At 31.5% G+C, this 24,614-nt stretch overlaps 1 protein-coding gene across 3 annotated transcripts in view; it reads right to left on the bottom strand.

The window, feature by feature from the left end:
• pcx (pecanex) overlaps positions 1–24,614 on the bottom strand; it is a 267,343-nt gene that overhangs the window by 71,427 nt on the left and 171,302 nt on the right. For all 3 annotated transcript variants that reach the window (XM_085814871.1, XM_085814873.1, XM_085814872.1), the window contains 6 exons: positions 23,930–24,065; positions 19,196–19,373; positions 16,495–16,603; positions 16,060–16,189; positions 9,496–9,554; positions 1,355–1,570 (listed from right to left, as the gene is read on the bottom strand). In XM_085814871.1, the coding sequence (XP_085670997.1) occupies positions 1,355–1,570; positions 9,496–9,554; positions 16,060–16,189; positions 16,495–16,603; positions 19,196–19,373; positions 23,930–24,065 (828 nt within the window). The remainder of the gene's footprint in view (positions 1–1,354; positions 1,571–9,495; positions 9,555–16,059; positions 16,190–16,494; positions 16,604–19,195; positions 19,374–23,929; positions 24,066–24,614) is intronic.

The following is a 24,614-nucleotide window of genomic DNA, read 5'->3' as shown; positions in this document are numbered from 1 at the left end:
TAAACAATGGACAAATAGAATGCAAACAAAGTCAGAGAAGACACCAGCTCCAGCACTTCAATCTTGTGAAAGTCGGTATCCATCAGTACATATAGGCAACAGTTCTGATCGGGATAATTAGTACGCATAGTCTCCAATGGTTTCAACTCCGCTTGTTATTTTCTTATAGAGAAAATGGATCAATTGGATTCTGTCTTCGGAACAACCATCACACTGAGTGTCCATTTGGTTTGGAAAAATTTCAGCAGTAGCAGGTGCCAAATCTCTCTTTAATGGTCAGGAATCTCTGAAAAAAAAAACCTGACAGAAAGCGTTTTTTTTTTTTTTTTTAATCATATTTTTTTCAGTAGGTGTTACCTGTATTTTTCAAAAAGACACAAGGCTTTTTCCTCAAAAATTTCTTCTGTCAGTCTATTATTGGTAAGCAATCACATAGACTGGATTTGAGTCGTTTTTACTGCACCAGTAATCAGTCTCGGGATTTTATTTTGAGCAACTTCCAGCTTATTCATTACCTTGTAGGGATTTATATTTATTTCAGCTAACATTTTAAATTCAGACTTATCTATAAGCCTTCATTCCTCTAATTGTCAGAGCCAGAATAGTTAAATGTTGTAGCGCATGTGAACGCATGCAAATTTTTTATGTTGAAGGAAGTAGTTAAAAGCCGAGTTTTGGTAGGAGAATGGGAGAGTTAGGCTCTAGCTGCCGTCTCTGTCATAGGTACGTTTGCTTATTACTGGTTCAAGTGGCTTAATTGCATTGCCTTGCTGTCACTAGCATAGAAGGGGGTTGAAGTTCGGGATTTCGCTGAGCCCTGTAAGTTAGTTTATCACTTGTTAAACATTTAAACTTTTAATTTTCAATTATTTGACTTTCAGTTAGTGCTCAAGTAGAGGTGAAGTTTGTTAGCGTTGAGTTGACGCATTGTAAATTTTAAAGAATTAATAAAGGGTTTGAACTCTTCTTCTGTGTAGTTTCCTGCTACTCCAGTATCCAGACAGAAGTTAACCCACCTGGACTCTACAACCTCTTGACTAAATGTTGTAAGAGGTTTGCTGCAATAGGTTAAAACAGGTCTAATATACACTTTAAGCATTAAATTAAGAACGTTTCTGCTGTAAACCTACCTTGCACCTGCGAGTCTTTCCCAAATCCCTGATCTGTCTTTCACCTTTGATTTAAGTTAGTTAAATTCCAAGTTAACTTCTTATCAAATACAACTCTTTTTTTTTTATTATTTTTTTATATTTTTTTAGTATCCTAACATGCTATATTGATGTCAAATCATTTCTTAAACACATTGAAAAATAAAACTAGTTCTATGAACCTGAAACTTATGTGTAAATCTTACCTCGGAATTCTAAGCCTCGGACTTGAAAAGTAACAAGCCCATTTCCCAATTCGATAACATGCACCAGACAATTTAGATTATCTGACGCAAGAACAAAGCAATCACCTTGGGCTACAGCACCCCATCTTCCAAGTGCTATATCACCATACAAGGAATGCTGCAGCGAACGAGTCAGATGTTCATAAAATATTGAATTTAAATTATTGTCATCAGCTCCTGAAAAATTACTGGCATTAAGACTTTTTCCTTTTTAAGAATTTATGACAAAAATATAACTCTTAAAGAGCAAAGCATACAGTGAGACATAGTGAAATGGTTATAGAAAAATTAGCACTCACTGAAATTAGAAACTTTTTCTTAGCAATATCGCAAAACACAAAAATAAAAGATATGTTTAAAGTTATTAATAATACAATGAACCTTCTGTATAATGACCAACCACAGCGCCAAGCAATTTGATCTTCTAAGGAGGTGGTTCACTCTATACAGACAGTGCTTAGTACAGATGTTTTCCAGAAATATTCTTTTTCAGAGGCAGTAATCCACAAGGAGGTGGTTGCCATAAGAGGATATATTATATGTTTATATTTAAATGAAAATATAATGATTATCTTATTATGAATTGATTAACAAAATCCATATCATTTAAAACATTAACATATGTGGTAAATCTATGGATTAATATAAAGATACCTTAAAACTACTAAAATCCTTATTAAAATAAGCATATTAAAAACTTCAGATAGATTAAACATTAGATAAGATAGAGCTTAACTGATTATATTCTATAATTTTAACCGTAGCACCTTTTAGTAGTCTTTAATTTAACTTTACAAAAAGTCACACTTTAGGGTCATTCAAATCATTACTATAAAAACATAGGTAATATAATAACAAAATAAAATATCACAAATATAATTTTTAATTAATGAGATATGAAATCACATCAGTACGAGTACAAATAAATATGATAGCCTTTATATTATGCACATGCGAATATAAGTATAAATTTCTTTCAACAATTGTTTGAAATATATGCATAGATTATTTATACATGTATTTCTAAAATACTCTTAAGAAAGTCGAGAAAGAATTCTTAAAACTAATCTTTAAAAAAAAAAAAAAAAAAAAAAAGCAAAGAGATGAACCTGCGTTTTTTCTTGACAGGTTTTTTTTTGAAGCATCAACCAAACATTAATACATAGTTTTTGCTTATTGTTCTAATTTGTATTATTTTCAGGTCTGTATACATAGTTGAAGTTTCTTTTAATTTTACGCATACTCCTTTTTGGTTACGACTTTGATTAAGAAAGAAATGGCTAGGAACTTCATAGGGAAGAAATTATAATCTATCTTTTAAGTTCCGATTTTTTCTTTTAATTTTATTAATTTTGTTATTTCTAAAATACATAGACCAAAAAAAAAAAAAAAATCTTGAAAACATATGCAATTTTATTACTGCTACGAAATTCGTTAATAGACTTTATCCTTTTTCTACAGAGAAGTGTCATATTCTATTCTAGAACTATTCTGAAGTTCACTCTTACTGACATAATAGTATTAGAGTTTAATAACTTTGCTAGTTCATAAGCAAACAGTAATGCTTAAAATATTGATTTTTATTTGTCGAGAATTGTTTCTTGCAAAGGTACTTCTCAATTCTATTGCTTAGTCCCTCAGAGACTATTGTTTTCGTTTTGCGATTTTGCGTCAAATCACTCTGAATGTCTGTTTCACTTTTCAAATGTTTCCACTAAATATTATTGCCTTGTATTATATTTGAAGAAATTTAATAATGAAGAATCTGCATCATAAATGTATGTATATTTCTTGCATTGTGATAAAACAACGGTACCTAGAGCCATTAAATTTTGAATGATGTAATCCTACACCAAATATGAACACCTTGAAGCCCAAATTTAAAATTTGGAATTTGTTGTATTATCAATTTCATGTTTTGTAAAGCTTTAACAAATTTTTGATTATTAGACTCAAGGATTTCAAAGCAAGCAATGGCAACGTTGTACAGAAAAAACATTTTTATCTCCAGCGTGCGAGACTGTGTATCGGAAATTCATGAAATATGCTCAATTTAAAATTATTTTGCTATATTGCTGTTGAACTGAATTTTATGGTTTAAGTGCGAAGAACATGGTAATTAATACATAAAACTAACACACAAAAAAAATGCCTCTTTAGATGTAATTTAAAATCTGAAACAACCTTTCTTTTTTTTTTTTTTTTTTTTTTTTTTTTTTTTTTTTTTTTTACTTTTATTTTCTGTTTTCAAAATAAATTATTTCAATGGATAAACTTATTATAGCTTATGGTGATTTCCTGTTATGTTTTTACCACCAATCCTCAAATTCCATATCACAGATTATGTTCTTACTGCAATACTGCAATTAATATAAATATTAACAAGACATAGTGCACAATAAAAATTAAACTTTATTTAGGAACATCGCGCATACTCCCCAACAGCCTGCCTGTTTCGCTCTGCTCGCTACTCGTAAGAAAACTTCCCCTCTAGGGTTGCCACACTTATCGGAGGGCGCAAGGCGCGCTCCTTATCGCCATCACCACAGAGTTTCCCCCCAGTTCCTTTAATGGCTATTCAAAGGAACGACATAGGTTATGAAATTATCTCAGAGTATCCGTACTGTCGGGTATTTTTACATGATTACAAAATTAGAATATAAAATTAGAAAAGATCAAAATGCAATTCAATATATAACAAGGTATTGACACATATAATAAAAATGAAATAACAAAAAATATGTTAAGATATGAATTTAAAAAAAATGTTTTAAATTGTTATGTAAGAAGCAAGTTTCTTAGGGAAGCGAACATGTCTTCCCGATCTGGTGACAGTTTGTGTCTTAGAGAGTTCGTTTGCAGATTTATTCTGCTGAACTGTCTTTAAGTCTTTATTTGTTTTCAGTTCAGGCAAATTAGAGTCCGAAAGCAAATAGGCTGGTTTCACACGGTCTATAGACACAGTAGATTTCAGACCGTTAATATCAATTGTGAAAGTTTTGTCCGTTCTAGAAAGAACTTTATGTGGACCTTGGCTTTACTCGATCGACACGTAAGTATACATGCGTACACGACTTTAAGGTAGCACTTACGTAACATTTTTCTTGGCAATATGCAGATGTTGCTATTGGATTCAACTGTTGCATTCTATGCCTAAGATTCGTGATAAATTGTATGTCATACGGAGATATCTTAGATGACGTTATCATATCACTAGGCAGCTTGAGAGTTGTGCCGTACACCAGTTCAGCACAAGATGACTGTAGATCTTCCTTTACGGCTGTCCGAATACCAAGCATAACAACTGGTAGTGTTTCAGTCCAGTTATTGGTCTCGTGAGCCTTGAGAGAAGATTTTAAATGTCGATGAAATCGTTCAACAATGCCGTTTGACATTGGATGATAGGCTGTTGTTGTGATTCTGTTCGTACCCAAAATGCGCGTGAATTCTGCAAAAAGTGCGGATCTCATTTGAGAACCTTGGTCTGTTGTTATGATCGATGGGCAGCCAAAACGAGATATCCAACAGTTGAAGATGGCTCTGCAAATGGTTTCCGTTTTCATATCCGGGATGGGAATGGCTTCAGGCCATCTGGAGAATCTATCTATTAGAGTCAAAAGGTACACGTTGCCTTCTGATGGAGGTAACGGTCCAACAATATCCATATGGATTTCTGAAAAACGTGCATCAGGAAGAGAGAATGTGCCCAGTGGTGCTTTAGTATGCCTAGTAATTTTCGATTTTTGGCAAGATTCACAGGATTTCACCCAATTTTTGATATGACATTTCATATCGGGCCATACATAACGAGAACAAATAAGCTTCGTAGTAGCTGCAATTCCTGGATGTGACAGATTATGCAGATGATTAAAGATGAGTCTACGAAAGGAATTTGGAACAAATGGACGAGGAATGTCTGTTGATATGTCACAAAGAATATTACCATCAGAATATTGGCACGGTTTAAATTCCAGTTTCAAAGATGATGTGTTGTTTTTGAGAAGGTCTTGTACCTCCGGATCATGCCTTTGAGCTTCCGAAAATTATTTAAAATCCAAAAATGGAGATTTTGTTATGGAATCAATTTCGATTCTTGAAAGAGCGTCAGCAACGACGTTTTTTGAACCTTGCACATGCCTAATATCAGTAGAGTACTGAGAAATAAAATCTAAATGGCGCAATTGTCGAGGTGAACATTTATGAGGGTTCTGTTTAAAAGCGTATATTAACGGTTTTTGATCCGTATAAATTATAAAATTTCTGCCCTCTAACATGTGTCGGAATTTTTTAATTGCAGAATAAATAGAAAATAATTCCCTATCATACGCGGACCATTTCTGTTGACTTTTACTGAGTTTCATAGAGAAAAATGCTATAGGTTCCCATGTTTGTTGAGACAACTGCATAAGTGTGCCGCCGATTGCGACGTCTGAGGCATCTACCCAGATGCTTAGCTGGGCTCCGGGAATAGGGTGTCTCAAAAGGGTAGCCTGAGCAATGGCATTTTTGGCAGCAATAAAGGCTTGTTCAGCATTCTCGTTCCAATTTAATTGTGGGGATGAATCCTGAACACGAGAACGAGATTTCTTTTTATTAATATAGCCTTCTAACAATTTTATTAAAGGAGAAAGAATATGTGCTGCTTTAGGTATGAAACATCTATAAAAGTTAAACATGCCTAAAAATCGGCGAAGCTGAGTGAGAGTGGTAGGTTGAGGAAAATCTAAAATACATTTGACTTTGTCAGGAAGAGGTTCAATTCCGTTTTCACTAAGGTGAAAACCTAAGAAATCAATAGATGTTTGACCAAAGGTGCATTTTGAAACATTTATGCAAAGTCCATATTCCTGAAGTTTGGAAAATAAAGCTTTCAAATGCCTGCAATGTTCCTCAGAATCTTTAGAGGCTATGAGCAAGTCATCGACAAAAGTGTAAACACCTTCTAAATCCCGCGTGACTTCATCTATAAAACGTTGAAAAGTCGCGGATGCATTGGATAAGCCGAATTGCATACGGGTACTTTCGAATAAACCAAATGGTGTGCATATGGCGGTTTTGTGGATGTCGGCTGGGTTAATTGGTATTTGATGGTATGCCTTAATCAGGTCGACATGACTAAAAATTTTAGTACCGTGCAATGCAGCAGTAAAATCGGCTAAGCATGGAATAGGGTATTTGTCTTTTATTGTTTGAGCGTTCAATGCTCGATAATCTCCTACAGGTCTCCATTCCAGACTTCCCTTTTTTGGAACCATGTGAAGTGGGGATGCATAATTGCTGCTCGAAGGTCTCAAATGCCCCAATAGCATCATAGTTTGAAATTCTTGTTTTGCTATTTTTAAGCGATCTGGAGCTAACCGACGAGGTTTTGCAACCACAGGTGGACCTTTAGTTATGATATAATGAACGGTGTTGTGTTTAACAGGTTGGTTAGGATCTGGTAATCTAGTAACTGAAGGAAATTCTTTTAAAATTTTGTGATATGGTGTATCACTAAATACAGTTTTTACTGAATAAATGCTTGCATTTTTCACGCAACCGACGGTTTTAAAATGCATTTTTAAATCTTTGAGACATTTGTTTCTGAGATCAGGGACCAATTCAAAGAAATGGGGAAAATCTGCTCCAAGAATGGGTGTACTAACATTTGCTATAAGAAAAGTCCATGTAAACTGTCGTCTTAATTTGAAATCCAAAGAAAGTGTTTTTTGACCATAAATATGAATAGTAGAAGAATTAGCAGCGAAAAGTGTTTGTTGGGACGAATTCCGTTTTTGAGAATTATTTGCTGGAAGTAAGGACACGTCAGAGCCGGTATCGACCAAGAATGAAAGGTTTGTTCTACGGTCACGAACGAACAGGCGACGTGAAACTTGAGGCAAAGAATAAGTCGCCTCTATTCTTTGCTGGTTTCGTTTCCCTGCCATGAACAAGGTTTTGTACATTTGTCATCTCCACACTTTTTCCCAAAACGTCTATGATACCAGCAAACAGAATAATCTCTCCTTTTGGAATTGCTTCTTTCCTTATTGCGATCTCCGAGATTTGGCGAGCGACCACAAGAAAGAGAAATGCGATCAATACGTTTGTTTAATATTTCTATTTGTTTAAATAATTTATCCTCAAGAGACTGATCGACTGTGCGAGAAACGGCACAAGTCCCTGGGGTTGGATTTACTTCTAAAATTCTGTCGGCAATTTCTGCAGCTTTATCTACAGTTAAATTGGAAACCGCTGCCAAAATAGACTGAACAGTCGAAGGCAAACGTTGAAGGAATAATTCTAACATTAAGTTATCAGGAACATTTAAAGATTCTGCTCGACGTTTCATATTTCTAAGCAAATCGGAAGGTTTTCGAGAACCTAATTCTTCTCCAGATAATAATTGGCGAATTTCTTGCTGAGAAGATTCTCCTGAACGATTTATTAACTCAGTTTTAAGCTTTGCATATGGATCAATAGGGTCTGGTTTCATAAGTAAATCCCGTACTAGTGATGCAATATCTGGAGGAAGATGAGAAACTACATAATTATATTTAGTAATGGATTCTGTGATAGGTTTGGGGGTGGCAAGAGCAAAAGTACTTTCACACATAATAAACCATAAAGATGGGTCTGATCGGTTATAAACCGGAATTTGGACGGCATGAACATCAGACATTGTGCAAGGTTTTTAAGCCAAAATAAAAGCAAAAATTTAACTAAAGAAAATGAAATTAAATGATAAGTAGAAAACAGAATTATAAAATGATCTATAATTAGTACTCATCTGTGATTCGGAGGATGAAAACCGATGTAATCCATTACTTCTGGTTTGGAGATCTTGAGTGATGGCTTGTAGTCAAAACCGAAAGTGCTTGAGAACTGTTCATACGATTTAACACAGTCCGGGTTACCATTATGGAAATTTCCGGTTATGTTTTTACCACCAATCCTCAAATTCCATATCACAGATTATGTTCTTACTGCATTAATATAAATATTAACAAGACATAGTGCACAATAAAAATTAAACTTTATTTAGGAACATCGCGCATACTCCCCGACAGCCTGCCTGTTTCGCTCTGCTCGCTACTCGTAAGAAAACTTCTCCTCTAGGGTTGCCACACTTATCGGAGGGCGCAAGGCGCGCTCCTTATCGCCATCACCACAAGCTTATAAAAATATCTTAAAATAAATTTCATAAAATTATATACCAGCAACATTGTCAGTTACCTAATATTCAAAACTTCTCATATCTACATATAAATCTTAAAACTTAGCTGATAAACTTCACTTACTTGAATTTCGTATGCGAAGAACTTAACTGTTCTTCACATATGAAATTCAAGTGAATGAATTTAAGAAAATAAAAACCGAGAAGATTTTTCCCCCCCCTTAAATTAATCTCAAATAGCAAATGGCATTGATAGCATATAAAGGTAAAATTTAGATGTAAAGAGGAAAAAAGTAATTAAATGAATTTTATATTTTACTGAAAGAATTGCCACAAATCAAAATATTTTAGTATACAGTTACAAAAGGAAATAAATACCATTAGAAAATGAAAAATTATACAAATGCAATTTATTTCAAGATATCTATTGTACCTTTTATTTTGTTTTTGTTATTTAGCTCCTCCTCTCTTTGTTAAATAGAAATTAGAAAAATTATGCTAAAAACATTTATTACTTCCTTCAAATATTAAACCTGAATTTTAAAAAATCACTAAATGTGATACTTAAAGCATTAAACATTCAAAACATTAAAGTGATAAAATTTCTAAAATCACATGATTTTATCATTAAGGTTATATTAACAATATAACAATAACATTATATTTTCTGAAAAATCATGATGAAAATGTAAATCAGAATTTTTGAAGCTAAGGTGATCTTAAAATTATTAAAACTGTAAATGCACAATTCAGAATCTAAAAAGGAGAAAATGATTCTAATGCAAACTGGATTTTTGAAAACATAGATTTGACTTTAATACTATTTTAAGAATTTTGATTATAAAAAGTAAAATTCATACAGATTTCATAAAACTGAGAAAAATCATTCATAAAAGTTTTCATTCCTAAAGAATGAATAGCTATCTTAGTTTGTTTAAAAGCATACCTGGATTGCATTCTAACTGAGATGACAAACGTGTATTTGAGTGATCCACTCTCTTTGTGCTGGAATAATAAAAGTTGCATTTTTTATCAATAATACAGAAAAAACATGCTTGTGAGATAAAAAAACAATAATAATAATAAAGAAGCGGGAAAACAGCAATAACTTTTTCAATTTAATGAAAAATTTGTGATCTACCAAGCATGCTATGAATGAAAACTGAAAGAGGGAAGGGAAAAACCATCAGGTGATCAAAAGTAACAGAAATAGTAAAAATTCAATAATTTGCAAAATACAGACAGTAGCATGACATGGTTTCTTACTGAAATGTGCAGTAACACAGGGGAATTTTTTTTTTTTTTTTTCCAGAAGTTCGTATTATAACTAGGGCTAAAATGTTCAGTGTGGCTGTTATTCATGCAAATGGACATCAGATGCAGCATAACATTTTCCAAAGTATCAAAGAGAGTTCAGCTATTAATTCCTGTCATCATGAAAGCAAACAACTTCTTTCAATATAGCCAAAATTCTTGGCCAACTATTGCATACTTACAACTTTAAAGATCCCATTGAAAAATGTCACTACACATAATGCCATTTTTCTCTGGGAAACAGCGAGTAAGGATGCAATCAACAACAAATGATGACTGCAGCAGGTGCTGGTTAGAAACTATGCTAGATCACTATGACTGTTGCATTATGGAATACTTGTCTCCCTTGCAACGAGAAAATGTACCACTTCTTAAATAGCACTGCGTAATGCTTGACTATGATAAAATGATCTCATAATGCATCACTGTGAAATTTACCATATATACCCGCGTATAAGTCGACCCCCCCCCCCACTTTGACATAAAGAATTCGTAGAAAATAAGAAACCTGCGTATAAGTCGACCCCCCGCTTCCGAAATCGATCGAGAAACTTCGAAAAAACTTTTTTAAGTACTACATTTATTCAAAATCATCTGAGAAAAAAAAAAGTAAATATACGATAAAAAATACCTTGGTAAATAAACAAAATCCAAATCCTTCAACATCCGATTCATGTTCAGATTCGCCAAACATTTCACAGAACTCTTCTGTCGTCATTGGCTCGTCATCATACATATTTTCAGTCTCGAACTCTGTATTGTTATTTACTACTAGATTACTTTTAAATTTTAACGTGTATGCCTGTTAACAAAAGTATTTCATGAATGAACAATAACTATTATAAAGACTTATACGTACGTAAAATCTATTATATTCATTTCTCTTTTCTTGGCGTGTTGGCGAAACTTTTTTATTGCTCGATATTGATTGGTTGTTCGGGGGCAGAAAATTCTTTGGTTTAATCAAAACTTACTCTAGTTAAAGTATGAAACTCTGTGATTAGTTCTTCACATAATTTAAGTCATGAAATTACTTCAAGAAGTGACTTATTTGATTAAGTCGTCCAATTTGAGTGCGGGAAGAAAACAACTGCATTATATAAAGAAATTTTTGAATTTCCGATTCTTTTAATTTTTTATGGCCCCGCGTATAAGTCGACCCACCACTTTGAAGTCTTTTTTTTTTTTTTTTTGTCCAAAATATCTCGACTTATATGCGGGTATATACGGTAAAAGACTTGTAATGAATGCCCTTAAAGATAATGCTGCTACTTAGGTTGATGCAATAGTCTCCAAATTTGCAAGAGGCTTCTTTAATACTCAAAGATGGTAGTAACACTCATATTAAAATGAAAAGCACTTCTCATCAGTCGACAATACATTTGACAGCTAGTTCACATTATTTTTCTTCTGTTGCTAGATTCAATTTGCAAATACGTGATATTTCTCAAAATCAGGCCTTATATATGTTGCATTTTGTAAGGATACATTTTTAGGACAATCCTAAATAATCGTCACACACCCAGTACAAAATGGCAATTCTGCAATTATTACAATGCAACTTATATGTGAAAAATTTAACTATTTAGGTAATAAAATTTTTCATAACTAAAAATAATCCCATATCTCACTGTACATTTCTATGAAAATTACATTGTGTCAATGCCTATAATTTTTCAATAACTGAATTTTTACTTTTTCTGCTACTTTTTAATCACCCAGTATTCAACAGCATCACAAAAACTACCCAATCACCTGTTGATTGGACAGTTTTTCAAACAAAATGACTGAAATATCATGTGGTCTCGCTCCCAATCATATATGAGCATTCCTTAAAATATATTTTAGTCAAAGAAATTTTGCAGAACATTTATTGAAATCAAGTAACAAATAGTAACAAAGTAATATCTAGTAACAAATCAAACGGAGACAGAATGGTTCAGAGTACCTAATTATTTCTGAAAAATGCATGAAATGATACATTCAGTTAAAACTATGCTGATATCAATAATTTAAACCAAAAAACACAATTTTGTGGCTTCACAAATGTTACAGTAATTCAATTAAATATAGTTTTTCACTTTTTTTTTTTTTTTTTTTTTTAAATGTGTTACTCATAGCAGTATTTTTTATCTTTACCCTTAAACAGAAGATTTAGCCTTCTGTTAAAATAAACAATAAAGTTAACTATTTCACAGAAAAATTAGTTTGTCAATCAGCACATATTCTGAACTTACTTATCACATTAATTGTTGAAACATCTATTTTAAATCCATTTTCTCAAAGTCATTTATTTACAAATAAATTAGACTGAAAAAAAAAAAATACTCATAGTTTCGAGGAGAAAAATGAGCTTTGTGATATGCTAATCAAAGTATTGTTATATACAAATCCATTAAGGTAATACAGTTACTATAAATACATCCATTAAATATATTTCATTTTATTTAGTTTGCATTTCCATCCTGTTGATGATGTTGATATTATAATGTACAATAGATAATTCTAAGAATTAAAGAAATAACGTGATCTTAAAAGCTTATAGCGATTTGAATAATAATTAATGTTTTCAACTACTTAAAAATATAAAATAAATTTACTTTTCGCAAATGAAGTATACTTAATTATTCAAATAAGTAAAAAAATTAAAAATTCCTGATCATTAGTTTGCTGAACTAAATTTGTAAGAATATATTACATAAAGTTAATTATTTAATGCTTTCAAGTAATTTGTTAGTTTAATTAATGATAATTTATTTAAATTAATATTTTTTCTCTACAAAGGAAAATCTAATACCCTGAACACATCGATATTCTAGCAAATTTAGTAAAATTGAGCATTAACACTAAATAATTGTAAATTTCAGATACTTTTACTAAAACACATTGTGTAACTAAAATTGTTGTGCCCTGAAGATCTATCCTAAGTTAATCCTTTAATTTCAACAATGAATTTGCTAGCAGCCATTCAAGAGTATGCAATTCAGTTGTGGAGTCTTGTTCAAACACCCTCCTTTTCTTAACCAAAAATTTCATTAAGTATGGTAGCTTTACTTTTGCATCTATGAAGAATGACTTCAGAAATATATAATTTACTTGATTTCAATATAGTAAGAATTTATGACCTATTCCCCCTCCTTCAAACTGGCTGCACGATATGCTAAAAAAAAATCAATAATTTTCCACAAAAATTAATTACTTTTTCCTTCTATGGGTACCTGTCTCCTTTTCTAACATTTGATACATTAAAAAAGTATTTTTATTATTTTATAGCCTTCACTATACAATCAAACCTTGCCACAACAAATTTTAAGCAAGCAACAAAAGTTCAATTTCCTATATATCTTATGTGAGAAGGGAGATTCAAATTACCTCATGAAATAGTATAAAAATTAATCAATGAACTGAAACAAAAAAATCTCATGAGTACTATTACATTTTTTAAAAGAAATTAATAACAATCTAAAAATATTTAAAAACAATAAATAAATAATTTTAAGAAATCACATTAATGTTTAATTAATGTAATTAATGTTTAATTAATTTAATTGCATGTAATTACTACATTTCTTTTTTGTAGTTCTTAGCTTCATCATATGTTAATAATTTTACATGATAAATTAGTTTGCATATAAGTCATGTTTTAGATTCATCCCTGAATTACATATTTGTAATTTGCCCAGATAATAGTTGCAGCTTCTTTGAACGATCAACCATTTCAGCAATATTCTTCAACATCCTTAGGCTTTGTCTTTGTAAACTTCTTCATTATTTAAACATCTTCCTTCCTTCTTCATTTTCCTTCACCAACAGAAATTATCAAGACTCAAATTTTCTACATGATACCATACATAGATTTGAATAAACTGTATTCCCAACACACTGGCTATACCCATTCTATAATTCTTTTAATAATACCCATTCTGCATATTTATTATACTATATATATTGAATAATATATGTTTACTGTTCAAGACTCAGGTGCTAAGTACATGTTTTGTCAGGCATCTGGATTTAAAACCACATCCTGTGTAGAAAGAACAATGTAAGAATGTACATATCTTTCTTGACATAATGTATGATAGTTCATATGAGAGAAATTAATTCCCATGCATTACATAGAATCAAGTCTTCGCATTTCAGTTACTTCGGCTAACGATGTCATTGAAATAATGGCAATTTGCTGCTGCAATTATTAAGGCATAACGATGGTGAACTGCTAACCTCAGAACAGCAAAGTCTCTACTGATCAAGAAGGTGTAAGATATGATGGAGGTTGGTCGATGGGCGGAGCTAACTGGTTCAAAACATCCTGTGGCCAATGGCAATCCTAGAGAATAAGCGAAGATATTTACAGTTCAGGCATTGGTTGAAGGAGGGGGTAAAAGTACAAATTTTGAATTTGAGGAATTTGAGTTAGAAATAATAATTAAGTTACAATATGGAGAGGGAATAAATAAAGAGATCAGGGAAAGAATTAATAGCGGTTTTCATGCTGGTTTTCAAAACTTAGTGAATCTGTGAACAGGCTTTTAGAGTGCCCAGTAATTCCTGTAGTAATAAAGGTTTATTTACAATGAAAAGTACCTTGAAGCTCTAGTAGAGTGCCGGGTGGAAGCTGTAGTGATGCAAGAAATCATCCTAGCCCACCCCATGCATGTTTCATCAGATTTTAATCTGCAGAATATTTGGTATATTTGGTAAGGATGGAATATTTGCTATTCCATCCTTTTGTCTCAAGATAATCAGTATACATGATAAGAGCAGCATGATGGGTATAAGAATTATCATCCATTAGGAGGAATATATTATCGATTACACCCCTAAACAACTTGATTAGTAGGATGAAGAATCTCATCTTTGTACATTTCAGCATTCATTGTTGCACTGGTAAAAATGTCTTGGCTATTCAAAATGATGTCTACCTATACAATGATTCCACCACCTCTGCATTAATTCCTTCCATATTCTTGGGCTTATTGCGTGTATTTGCTTCCTCCAGACTGTAACACATCTGAAAATAACTCCTCAAATATAAACAAGACTCATCAGTAGAGAGAGCTTGACCCTAGTCAGTGGCATTACAAGCCAGATAATCTTTGCATCACTGCAAATGGGTATGCTTTGCAGCCCGCTGCAGTGTTGCAGATAGTCCTTGCAATATAGGCTGACATTAATTATCCATTTTTTTTAAGCAAATGAGCATATTTGGCATTTTTTAACATTGATCTAATTGTCTGTATACATTACCTGTTCTTCTAAACAATTTTTAGACTTTTAATCATGGTAATATCCAACTGCTAACAAAACATTTGAAATATCTCTTTGCACTTCTTTCCACATGTGCTGAAAGAACTGGAGCAAAAATTTCCATATTTCTGAGTAGCAGAAGATAATTCCACTGGATTGCATAATAATGTCAATCTTAAGCTATCTTACACTTACCTCAACAGAATTATAGCACTTTTCATAGTTGCTCCTTTAATTCCCCCTATAAGTACATTACTCGTGTGAAAAATAGAGAAACATCACGCAACCATTCAAAAACAGAACTTGAAATGGACTATCAAACCTCTGCTAGTTTGTTGGTAGGAAATTTTGTATATGAAATATTTTCAAATCGATTCTCAGTCTATGAAGTTTTACCATCAAATAAAAAATCATAAGCATTTTTAATGTACAAATTTATACAAGTTGTTCTAAATTATGCAAGATCACAAAAATTAACAAGAAATGTGAAAAATCTAATGAACCTTTGACAACTTCAGTTTCACATATAATAGAGAATCAATTGAGAAAAAGATGAGAAAGTATTTAGCTTGCAATGGTTTCCATAGGATATAGTATAAAGGCTTTTTAATTTTAATCTTTCTGAAACTATATTTTTTAATGACAAAAGTTTTTTTCATAAACTGCCCACTTTTCATTTCTGAACAATAAAAATGTTTTCAATAACTTTAAAAATTACAACTTTATGTTTTTACAGCTGCTCTGCAATTCTACATAGTTTCACAGATGTTTAGGCTCCGACCAGCATTTCATACAGTATATTACAAATAATATAGAACAGTCTTAAAAAAAAGGCTGGATGATGTATTAGATGATGAATACTAATAATAAATAAATGTAATTACATTGTTACTGTACAATTAAAATCCCAGCAGAAAAAATTACAAAAAATAATATTAAAACTTACTTATAATCACGTTCCCAAAATTTCACTGGCCGAACGTAAGATGTAAAAAAGATGGCACTACCCAAAATAGGACTAAGAGGAGTAGATAATATGGATGATATTGCAGCTTGTACAAATAACATAGCAGAATCTTTCATTTGTTAAGAGTGAAGCAATAGCTAATAATTTATAAACAAGTTCTTGATCTTCTTATTAACAGAAAATGAGGAAGAAACACACACTTCAATTTTTTATTACACAAAAATTTTTTATTATAATGAGTTAATTATTAAAACTATATATAATTCTTAAAGGGAGAGATTACTATTGTATCATAACATTAATACCTATATCTTAAAAACATTGATACCTATATCTTGTAAGATTCACATTCTTACAAAGATATAGGTTTCACACAATAAAAATTTAATATCAATTATCATTAAAAAAGGATACGGGGCACACTGAATGGCTGAGCAAAAGCATGAAAAGCAGAGCCCCATGTAATTTGCCAAGGTGCAATGTAAATAATGATGAATCGAACTTTCAGCAGAAACTCATAACACTGAAACAGTAATAATAAACAGCAAATAATGATAAATAGCTTAATGAAACTTAATTACATATCTAATCATTAATTACAAAACTTATTTTATAAAAAAATCATGCCAAATACACAAAAAAGCAAATTTCTTTCAAGCCCACACATAATAAAGCAGCTCAAAATAAAACCAATAATTTTTCTAAAATTAAATTCTTAAAACAGGTCTCATGACTTGGGTTTTCAATAACACACTTATTATCAGCGTTAAAAAATTCTGTAATGTGCTAAGTAGCATCTGAATTAAAATGATATACAGAATTAAAGAACAGATTCACTGTATTCCCCTGCAAATAAGCTGATATTAAATTTCAAATAAAAACAATATAACTTACAAAAATTTATAATTAACCCTCTGACTGTTAAGGACATATATAGATATATATATATATATAACCTAGAATATTTTTTGACATCTTGAGGAAAGTATTTATATATGCATCTTGAAATATATCCAAGAAATTAGGGCAATAGCTTAAAGTATATAAATTTCGATGTAAAGAATCACGGGCATTTTCGTATTAAAGTAAAAAAAAAAAAATACCTCTTTCTTATTGCCCTTTTTTTTTGGGAGGGGACTTTTTTAGTGAAACCCTTAGGCAACTGGAGAGTTAAACACCACCATGAAACATGACATTAAAATAACAAATGATAAAATTATTGCCATATAAATTAAATATATATTCCAGAATGAATTGAATAATTTTAGTAATGTAAACTCTTAATTTGCTCTTCTTTTATAAACAAACATCTTTCAATACAAGATGACATACAAACCAACATTTACTGCAATATTCACATAAATTTATATAATTCATGTTATAAATATATATTCATTAACTTATGATTTTTATAAATTATATATTAATTAATTTATTATTTTTATAAATATATATTAATAACTTATGATTATATTCGTATTCAGAGTCTTTACTTCAATAAATAAATATTAATTTCACATCCACAGTTTAAAGACTATAGAAACTAATATCAGAGTACTGTTAGATGAGAAACTAAAACATTCACCTTAAGTATTTTAAAGTATGTGACACATAGAATAAGAAATATTATTAGAAATACTTTCTTATTGATTAGAAGAGTGGTGCAAATGCTCCTAATTATCAATTAGAAGCATTACAAACTAAATGTACTTAAAGATATATAAACAGACATATTTTTAGAAAATAAAACAAAATTTAATCATTAATACGTTCTTTAAATCATTCAATTTACTAAGCAATACTCTTGCAGTTTGAAAAACAAATTGAAAACTTTATGCTACATCAAAAGGGACTGCTCTGGGAACTACAGGCTTTACCACACTGTTTTTTGGGGGAGATTAAAGATATATATCATAAATCATGCTATGACATTACAGCTTCATTATTATTGCTAAATTGTGAAAGTCATTAATGTACACTATACCTAGCTAATTTGCAAATTAACTGATTTGCTCTGTTAAAGTGCAGAAACAAGAGTTATCCGCATTTAACCCCAATAGTGTGTACATTAACGGCTTCCATATTGTTACAGTTCAAAAGTTTTTCTCATTCTCTTTTCCTCTCTCTCCACTTTCCACATTACCTAACAGGCACCACATTGCCTATTAAGTACACATTAAACTGAAATTAAGATCTTTCCTGGAACAACAGCTACATTTCTGTATGCTTAAATTAACACATAATGTTATTTATTTATATTTCAATACCTGAAAAATCAAATTAATAGAATCAAACTATCAACAAATAGGTCGATAGAATCAACCATCAATCAATTAAAATCTATTATAAAAAGAATAAAATAGTTAAAAATATTATTACAATCAAGGAAATGGAATTTGCAAAGCCTATGATAAAATTATGTTCACTTATTAGTGCAAATGAAAGATTGGTGAAACTATGAATTGCATAGCAATTGGATTTTGCGACAAGCACATCTATTTAAAGTACATTTAGATTTGCAGTAACATTTTCTGAAACCCTGCCTTTCAAAGTCTAAGTGGAAGCAGTTCAAAAGTCTAAGTGGAAGCAGTTTTAAGCATACAGAAATGTTGCTGTTGTTCCAGCAAATATCTTATTCTACCTTTAACAAGTGCCCAGTAAGTAATGCGCATATTATCTAGGTAATTTGCATATTACCAAGTAATTTGAGAAATGAAACAATTTCCCGCACTTTATCGGACCACCTTATTTAATCTTCAGATTAACTAAATGATTTCCGCACTTTAGCGGTAACATCACCATATTCTGACTTAGCATTATTTTTGAGCTATTCACCAAACATTTTACAAGACTTCACAAATGGAATATGAATCAAAATTTTTCTGCTTTCTGATGGGATTTCTGTAACATTGTAATTACTGTTGTCTATTTTACTTACAATTATAAACCTCTTTATCGCACCTATAAAATAGTAAATTATTATAAATTTCATTAATTTAATCACTTTTAGACACACACTTTATATTCATAATCAAATTCTTTAATTAGCTGTGAAGAAAATTATTACTACTTTTTAATGAATTACATACTAAAATAATCCATGACAAAAACTTACCTTACTAAAAAATATTAAAAAAACAAAAAAGTTGATTAAAAATGGTTCCTTATATCCATTAAAATCAAAGTTGAAAAAGAGTGTCATAAAAATGAGCACAAGATAATGGTGAGAAGAATCACAAAAGGCACTGCGCAGGCACTTGAAACTGCACACTACCACAATCAAAGAGCCAGCGCTAAGGAAAAAGGAAGATGGAAACTCATTAATAATATGTTATAAGTAATTATTTAATCATTTAAAAAATATTATTATAACAACTGCAATATGCACAGGGTTCATACACAATTCCATGTATGGAAATTAAGTACTTTAAAGAACCATAAATGCAAATACATTTTTCATAAATTAATTAGCGTTATTATGACCATAATTTGAAGAAAATGTTTAAGATTTTAATGGTTTTAAAGTTCAGTTTTAAACTATGTTCATTATCACAAACAAATGTAATACTTCGGAAAACCTAGAAAAAGAGCTAATTAATTTACACCGTGATATAATTCTTGTTCAAAGATTTTAATATAGAAATTTGATTTACTTTTATTAGTACTTGTCAAAATATAAATAAATACCTTAAGTTACAAATTTTTGCAATAAGAATACTCACTTTGCTTTTGACTACATATACATGGTAACTTTTTTTGGGGGGGGGAGTAGTTCAAAATTAATAAGTCTACGAAAAGAATCAGACGGCCGAAGGGCAACCACAATTTGTGATCATACTTTTTAGTAATTTCCCTCCAAGATTATAAACTTCATGAAAATTGAAACATCGTGAGGTGGTGAGCTGAATAGTGTAGTAAAAAACAAAGATGTTTACACTAATTTACATATAAATATTTTTTTTTTTTTTTTTTCTATTTTGTCACATAGATAAACCTAATAAATCAAAGATAGAGATAGGTTGTTATTATACTCAAGTTTTGTTCCTCTTGGGAAGCTTTTGTATATTTGTTTTTAGCTTAATTTACAAAATCTAATTAAATTAAATGTATGTTACATAGTAATCAATATATTGCAATTAGTTGAATATATGCAAATCTGAAAATTTTAATATTTAGCAGTTTGAATTCCTAATAGTGACAAAGAGAAATTTCTTGCAGATACCAATTTTTAGATTTGTCATCTTGTTTGAATGCCTTCAATTTGTTTTGAAAATACATCCTTTGTCAGATAAGTTCCAGGACAGAGGACGTAAGAATAGAAAATTGCATTTACCAAGCAATGATCCCAGCTGCTATCAAAATAGTCCGCTTGATTAGTCTCTATCTACACACAACTGCTAATGTTTTTGGAGATCTTGGAAGCAAGCATGGAAATCTTCAACTGCGATGCATGCAAGCTCATTTGTCATAGCCTGTTGGATGTCTGCAATAATCTTGATAAAGCTTTCCTTTCAGTCACCTTTTCACTCACAGAAACAAGAAAAGATTACAATAATCTTTGACACAAATATGGGATCACATCTGGCTCTATCCAACAGTTCAGCAGAAATTTTTCGTCTTTCCACTTTCTGTTTCTTTATCTGTTAGTGGGTGAGAGACAATTCTTGCATTAAGTTTCCATTTCCCTAAATTTTCATGTAAAATCTTATGACATATATCATGATTCAAATTCAGTTCTTCTGATATCATACACACAGTTACACTATGGTCTTCTTGCAATAGCTGCCTTACATGCTCCACGTTTGCGTCGATATGTGCTATAGATGGGCGACTAGCTCTGGGATCGTCTTGCACTGAATCCCTAACTTTATGAAACCTTTTGTGCCACTCGAAAACACAACTTCCTGAAAGTACCTCACCTGCATATGCTTGCTTAATCATGTTCCACATTTCACTAGGTGTTTTCCCAAGCTTAATGTAGAACTTAATATTCACTCTTTGCTCACAATCAGCATCCATTGCATCATCTTAATAAATGTGACAATAGTCCGAACAGTGTGTTGCTAAGCACAGCCCTGCACCCTAGTAAGTTTGCGCGAAAACATGGCCAAGATGAAGTCAAGAATACTTACCAGGTTAACATGAAAACAACATTTGTTCTTTTTCAGTACTGTAGATGTAAAAAAAAATTTTTTTAAATTGTCCTGGAACTTTTCTGAATAAATTCAATACTTTTCTTTTTTTTATTTATATGTTTTTACAATTATTTAGTAAAAAGTTTTTAATTACCAAATTTTGTTTTGTTAAAAAAAATCCAACCCTCTCTTTTTTTAAATGCTGCTTGTCAGCTACTTTCAAATTGTGCATTGGCCCGTGTACAATATAAGTTTGAGACAACTGTTGTAATGTATGCTTTTATGCAAATCCTGCACTGCGTCTAATTACTGGTGCAGTGAAAAAAAACTAAGACTGATTGCACACATATATGTACCAATAACAGACCTATCAGTGTGACTATTCGGGAAAATGATGTACTTTTTTGGGAGATAATTATCAGAACTTACCGATGGTTTTCCTTTTGGTATTCAAATTTCATTTGGGCCTGAGCAAAAGCTGAAGATAAAAAGAGGTTTTGTCTAGGAAGTTTATAAAGTGATTTCAAATTTGGATCTAAATTTTGAAGTTGAACGATTCTTACTATCTCGTAACCCTATAGAAAACAAGAGTTTCTCAATCCACCTTAGACTTGAATAAGAAATGTTTAAAACTGTCACTAATGAAAATATGCTCAATATACAAAACTATAAATTCCTGCTACCCAGAAGAAGAATGTTTGTGACTGTATATGTGTGGTTACAAAATATGATTCCACTAATGGTGGTGCAGCATTCATTGTGAGTTATTTATGCACCCACTGACCCATATGCAACTGCTCTTGATGGTGAAATTGTGACCATCCACTGAGCCCTGCTACAACTACAGACTCGACTGGGGCAATTTTTAAAGGTGGTCCAGAACCATTCTTCAATCTATCAATCATCAGCATCAGATTCCAGAACCACTCTTCAAGCTATTAATTACAGAGTGACTTCTGCTCTTCAAGTGTTGATTTCTGTTTTAATCTCTTTAACTGGCTCTCATGTAAAGGGCTGCTTGATTTCTTGACTAGGAGCTTCTATCCTTCAGATATCACTATCTGGTCTTCGCTACAATTTCATTAAGTTAATAGCTATGAAAGCCCTCAGGGACTGTATTTTCCAAGAACTTGCAGATAAAAATAGAAATAAATTATGGTTTAGACATTCTTGAAGTACCCAAATGGCTTAGAAAGAAATCTGTTGCACTTTTCCGTCTTATGTATGACCTTCATAAGAACATCCAACCCATCAATGTTGCTCCCGAATCTCTTTGCCCCTTATGCAATTTCAACAAAATAATAGATTTCTGTTAACATGAAATATTCTGCTGCTATACTGCTGCAACTCTCAGAAAAACTAAATTACTGTACGGCTCATCCTCAGCATACAAAATGATATCTTAAAAATATTTTCTTCAAGATGCATTTTCTCATTAAAAAGCCTAACAAAACGAGGCAAAATATCAATTGCAACTTGTTATTTCATCTATGATTAGAGGAAAGCTGCAAATCATTAAAACCAACATGGAATTTTAGTAACAGGATTTTTGAGCACTAAAACCTGCAATCTTAATTTATAAAGTTCTTGCTTAGCTAATGGTAGGCAGTATTAAAATTACTTCAGTCTAAAACAAATCTAATAATTACAGAAATTTAAAAGAATGTTGGGGGGGGGACTTGAAATTTTTTACTTTATTTGGCATTTACAGAAATCTGCTCTGTAATAAAGTTACTGCAGTACATGGCATCCATGCTCTATTCCTTTATTCACTATATGTCTTACTTCTGAAGCATTCACTGACATTTTAAACTTTTCTTTGTTATATGTTGCCCACAGACTTTAACAAAATATATCCACAATAAAATGTATTCTAATGGGGGAAAAACATACTGAAATCATAACTTTTACACACTAATTATATAAACATATTTGTCATCAGCTTTCTTTTCAGTCAGTTCGATAAGTATGCATTATTCAAACACTTGTTTGTGCACAGGTTGCATATTTACTACTACTGATGTAATGCTAATTTCTGATATATTATCAACATGGTTGTTTTAATATACACACAGCATTTAAGGTATCTTTTGAAAAAAAATTTTAAAGCCATATGTTACAAGTACTGATAACATGAATTTGTGAGGCAAAAAATGCAAATAGATAACATAGACTTTTTCCAAAAGTTATTGTATCATGAATCACATAATGCACTTTAAGTCCATTATGACTTTCAAATTTCCTCCTTAGATATTGACTAATTAACAATTATTCATATATAAAACAGATTGTTAACTGCAGGCCCTAAGATTAATAAAGGTCCTTGTTGAGTCATTAGGACAGCTTAGCTTTAAGATTAAGCCGTTTTTTCTCTTCTTAGCGCCTTGCATAGTGCAGATGGTCATTACAGTTACTGTAATGACCACCGCTCAAATTTTTTTTTGTTGTTGTTAGATAAGAAAGTCATCACTTGAAAAGATGGCATGCATGTGATTAAGGCCGTAAAATAAAATATTACTTAGTACAGTCCCTTTAGTTAATTTTGAATTGTACGTATAACAAACCATACATCAGATAATCAGTCCTTAAGCATTAACCCCAAACAAGTATTTGCCATACAGCTTACACATTTATACAATAACAAAATACAGCATTTAAAAATCTTTTATATACAAGTAATTCTATTAAAAGATAGTGAGCATACTCAAACTTACTAAAGTCCAAAATTCTTAATTATAGATGGAGAATCTGTTGTCAAGGCACTGAGAAAAAGCAAAGGATAAAGAGCATTTTTCTCCACAAACCACAACCAAACTTGTACTTTTTCAAACCACATGATCTTAGCAGCTTCTAAACAATGTGAACAGAAATATTTAAATATGCAACATACTTAAAAAAAGTTTAAAAAAATACTTTATATTTACATAATGCTTTTGTAACTAAATTTTTATGCTAGAACAGATAAATTTTAATAAAATAATTGAAGTATATTACAAAATTATTAAACGTAACCATAACAATCAAGAAAATTATAAAAAAATCCAGTTTGAAGAGAAAAGGTGGTGGTGTATTTAATTATGGCAAAGCACACTAGGGCTATCTGCCTAAGGGGAGGGATGCCTTCATGGAGGACTTTCTAAGGGAAACTGGCTCGTATACACGTTACACATGAGGAAAACCACGAAAACACCCATGCAGCCAGCCCGTTCGCGGGATTCGAACCTCGGACCGAACTACCAGTGTTCAGCGACTTTACCGCTCGGCCGCTGGTGGGCCCTTGAAGAGAAAAGGACATTATGAAGTACACAATATTAAAACATAAAAACATTCATCAAAACTTGAAATGAAGAATGCTTTTATGTTGCACACTAGTATACTATTACTGCACATCACACACTA

This window comes from Stegodyphus dumicola, chromosome 4, assembly GCF_044657685.1.
Source record: "Stegodyphus dumicola isolate Sdum_Otavi_A_Nest chromosome 4, ASM4465768v1".
Taxonomy (NCBI): domain Eukaryota; kingdom Metazoa; phylum Arthropoda; class Arachnida; order Araneae; family Eresidae; genus Stegodyphus; species Stegodyphus dumicola.
Note: the sequence above shows the minus strand (reverse complement) of the source record. Positions and strands in the feature narration are given on the sequence as shown.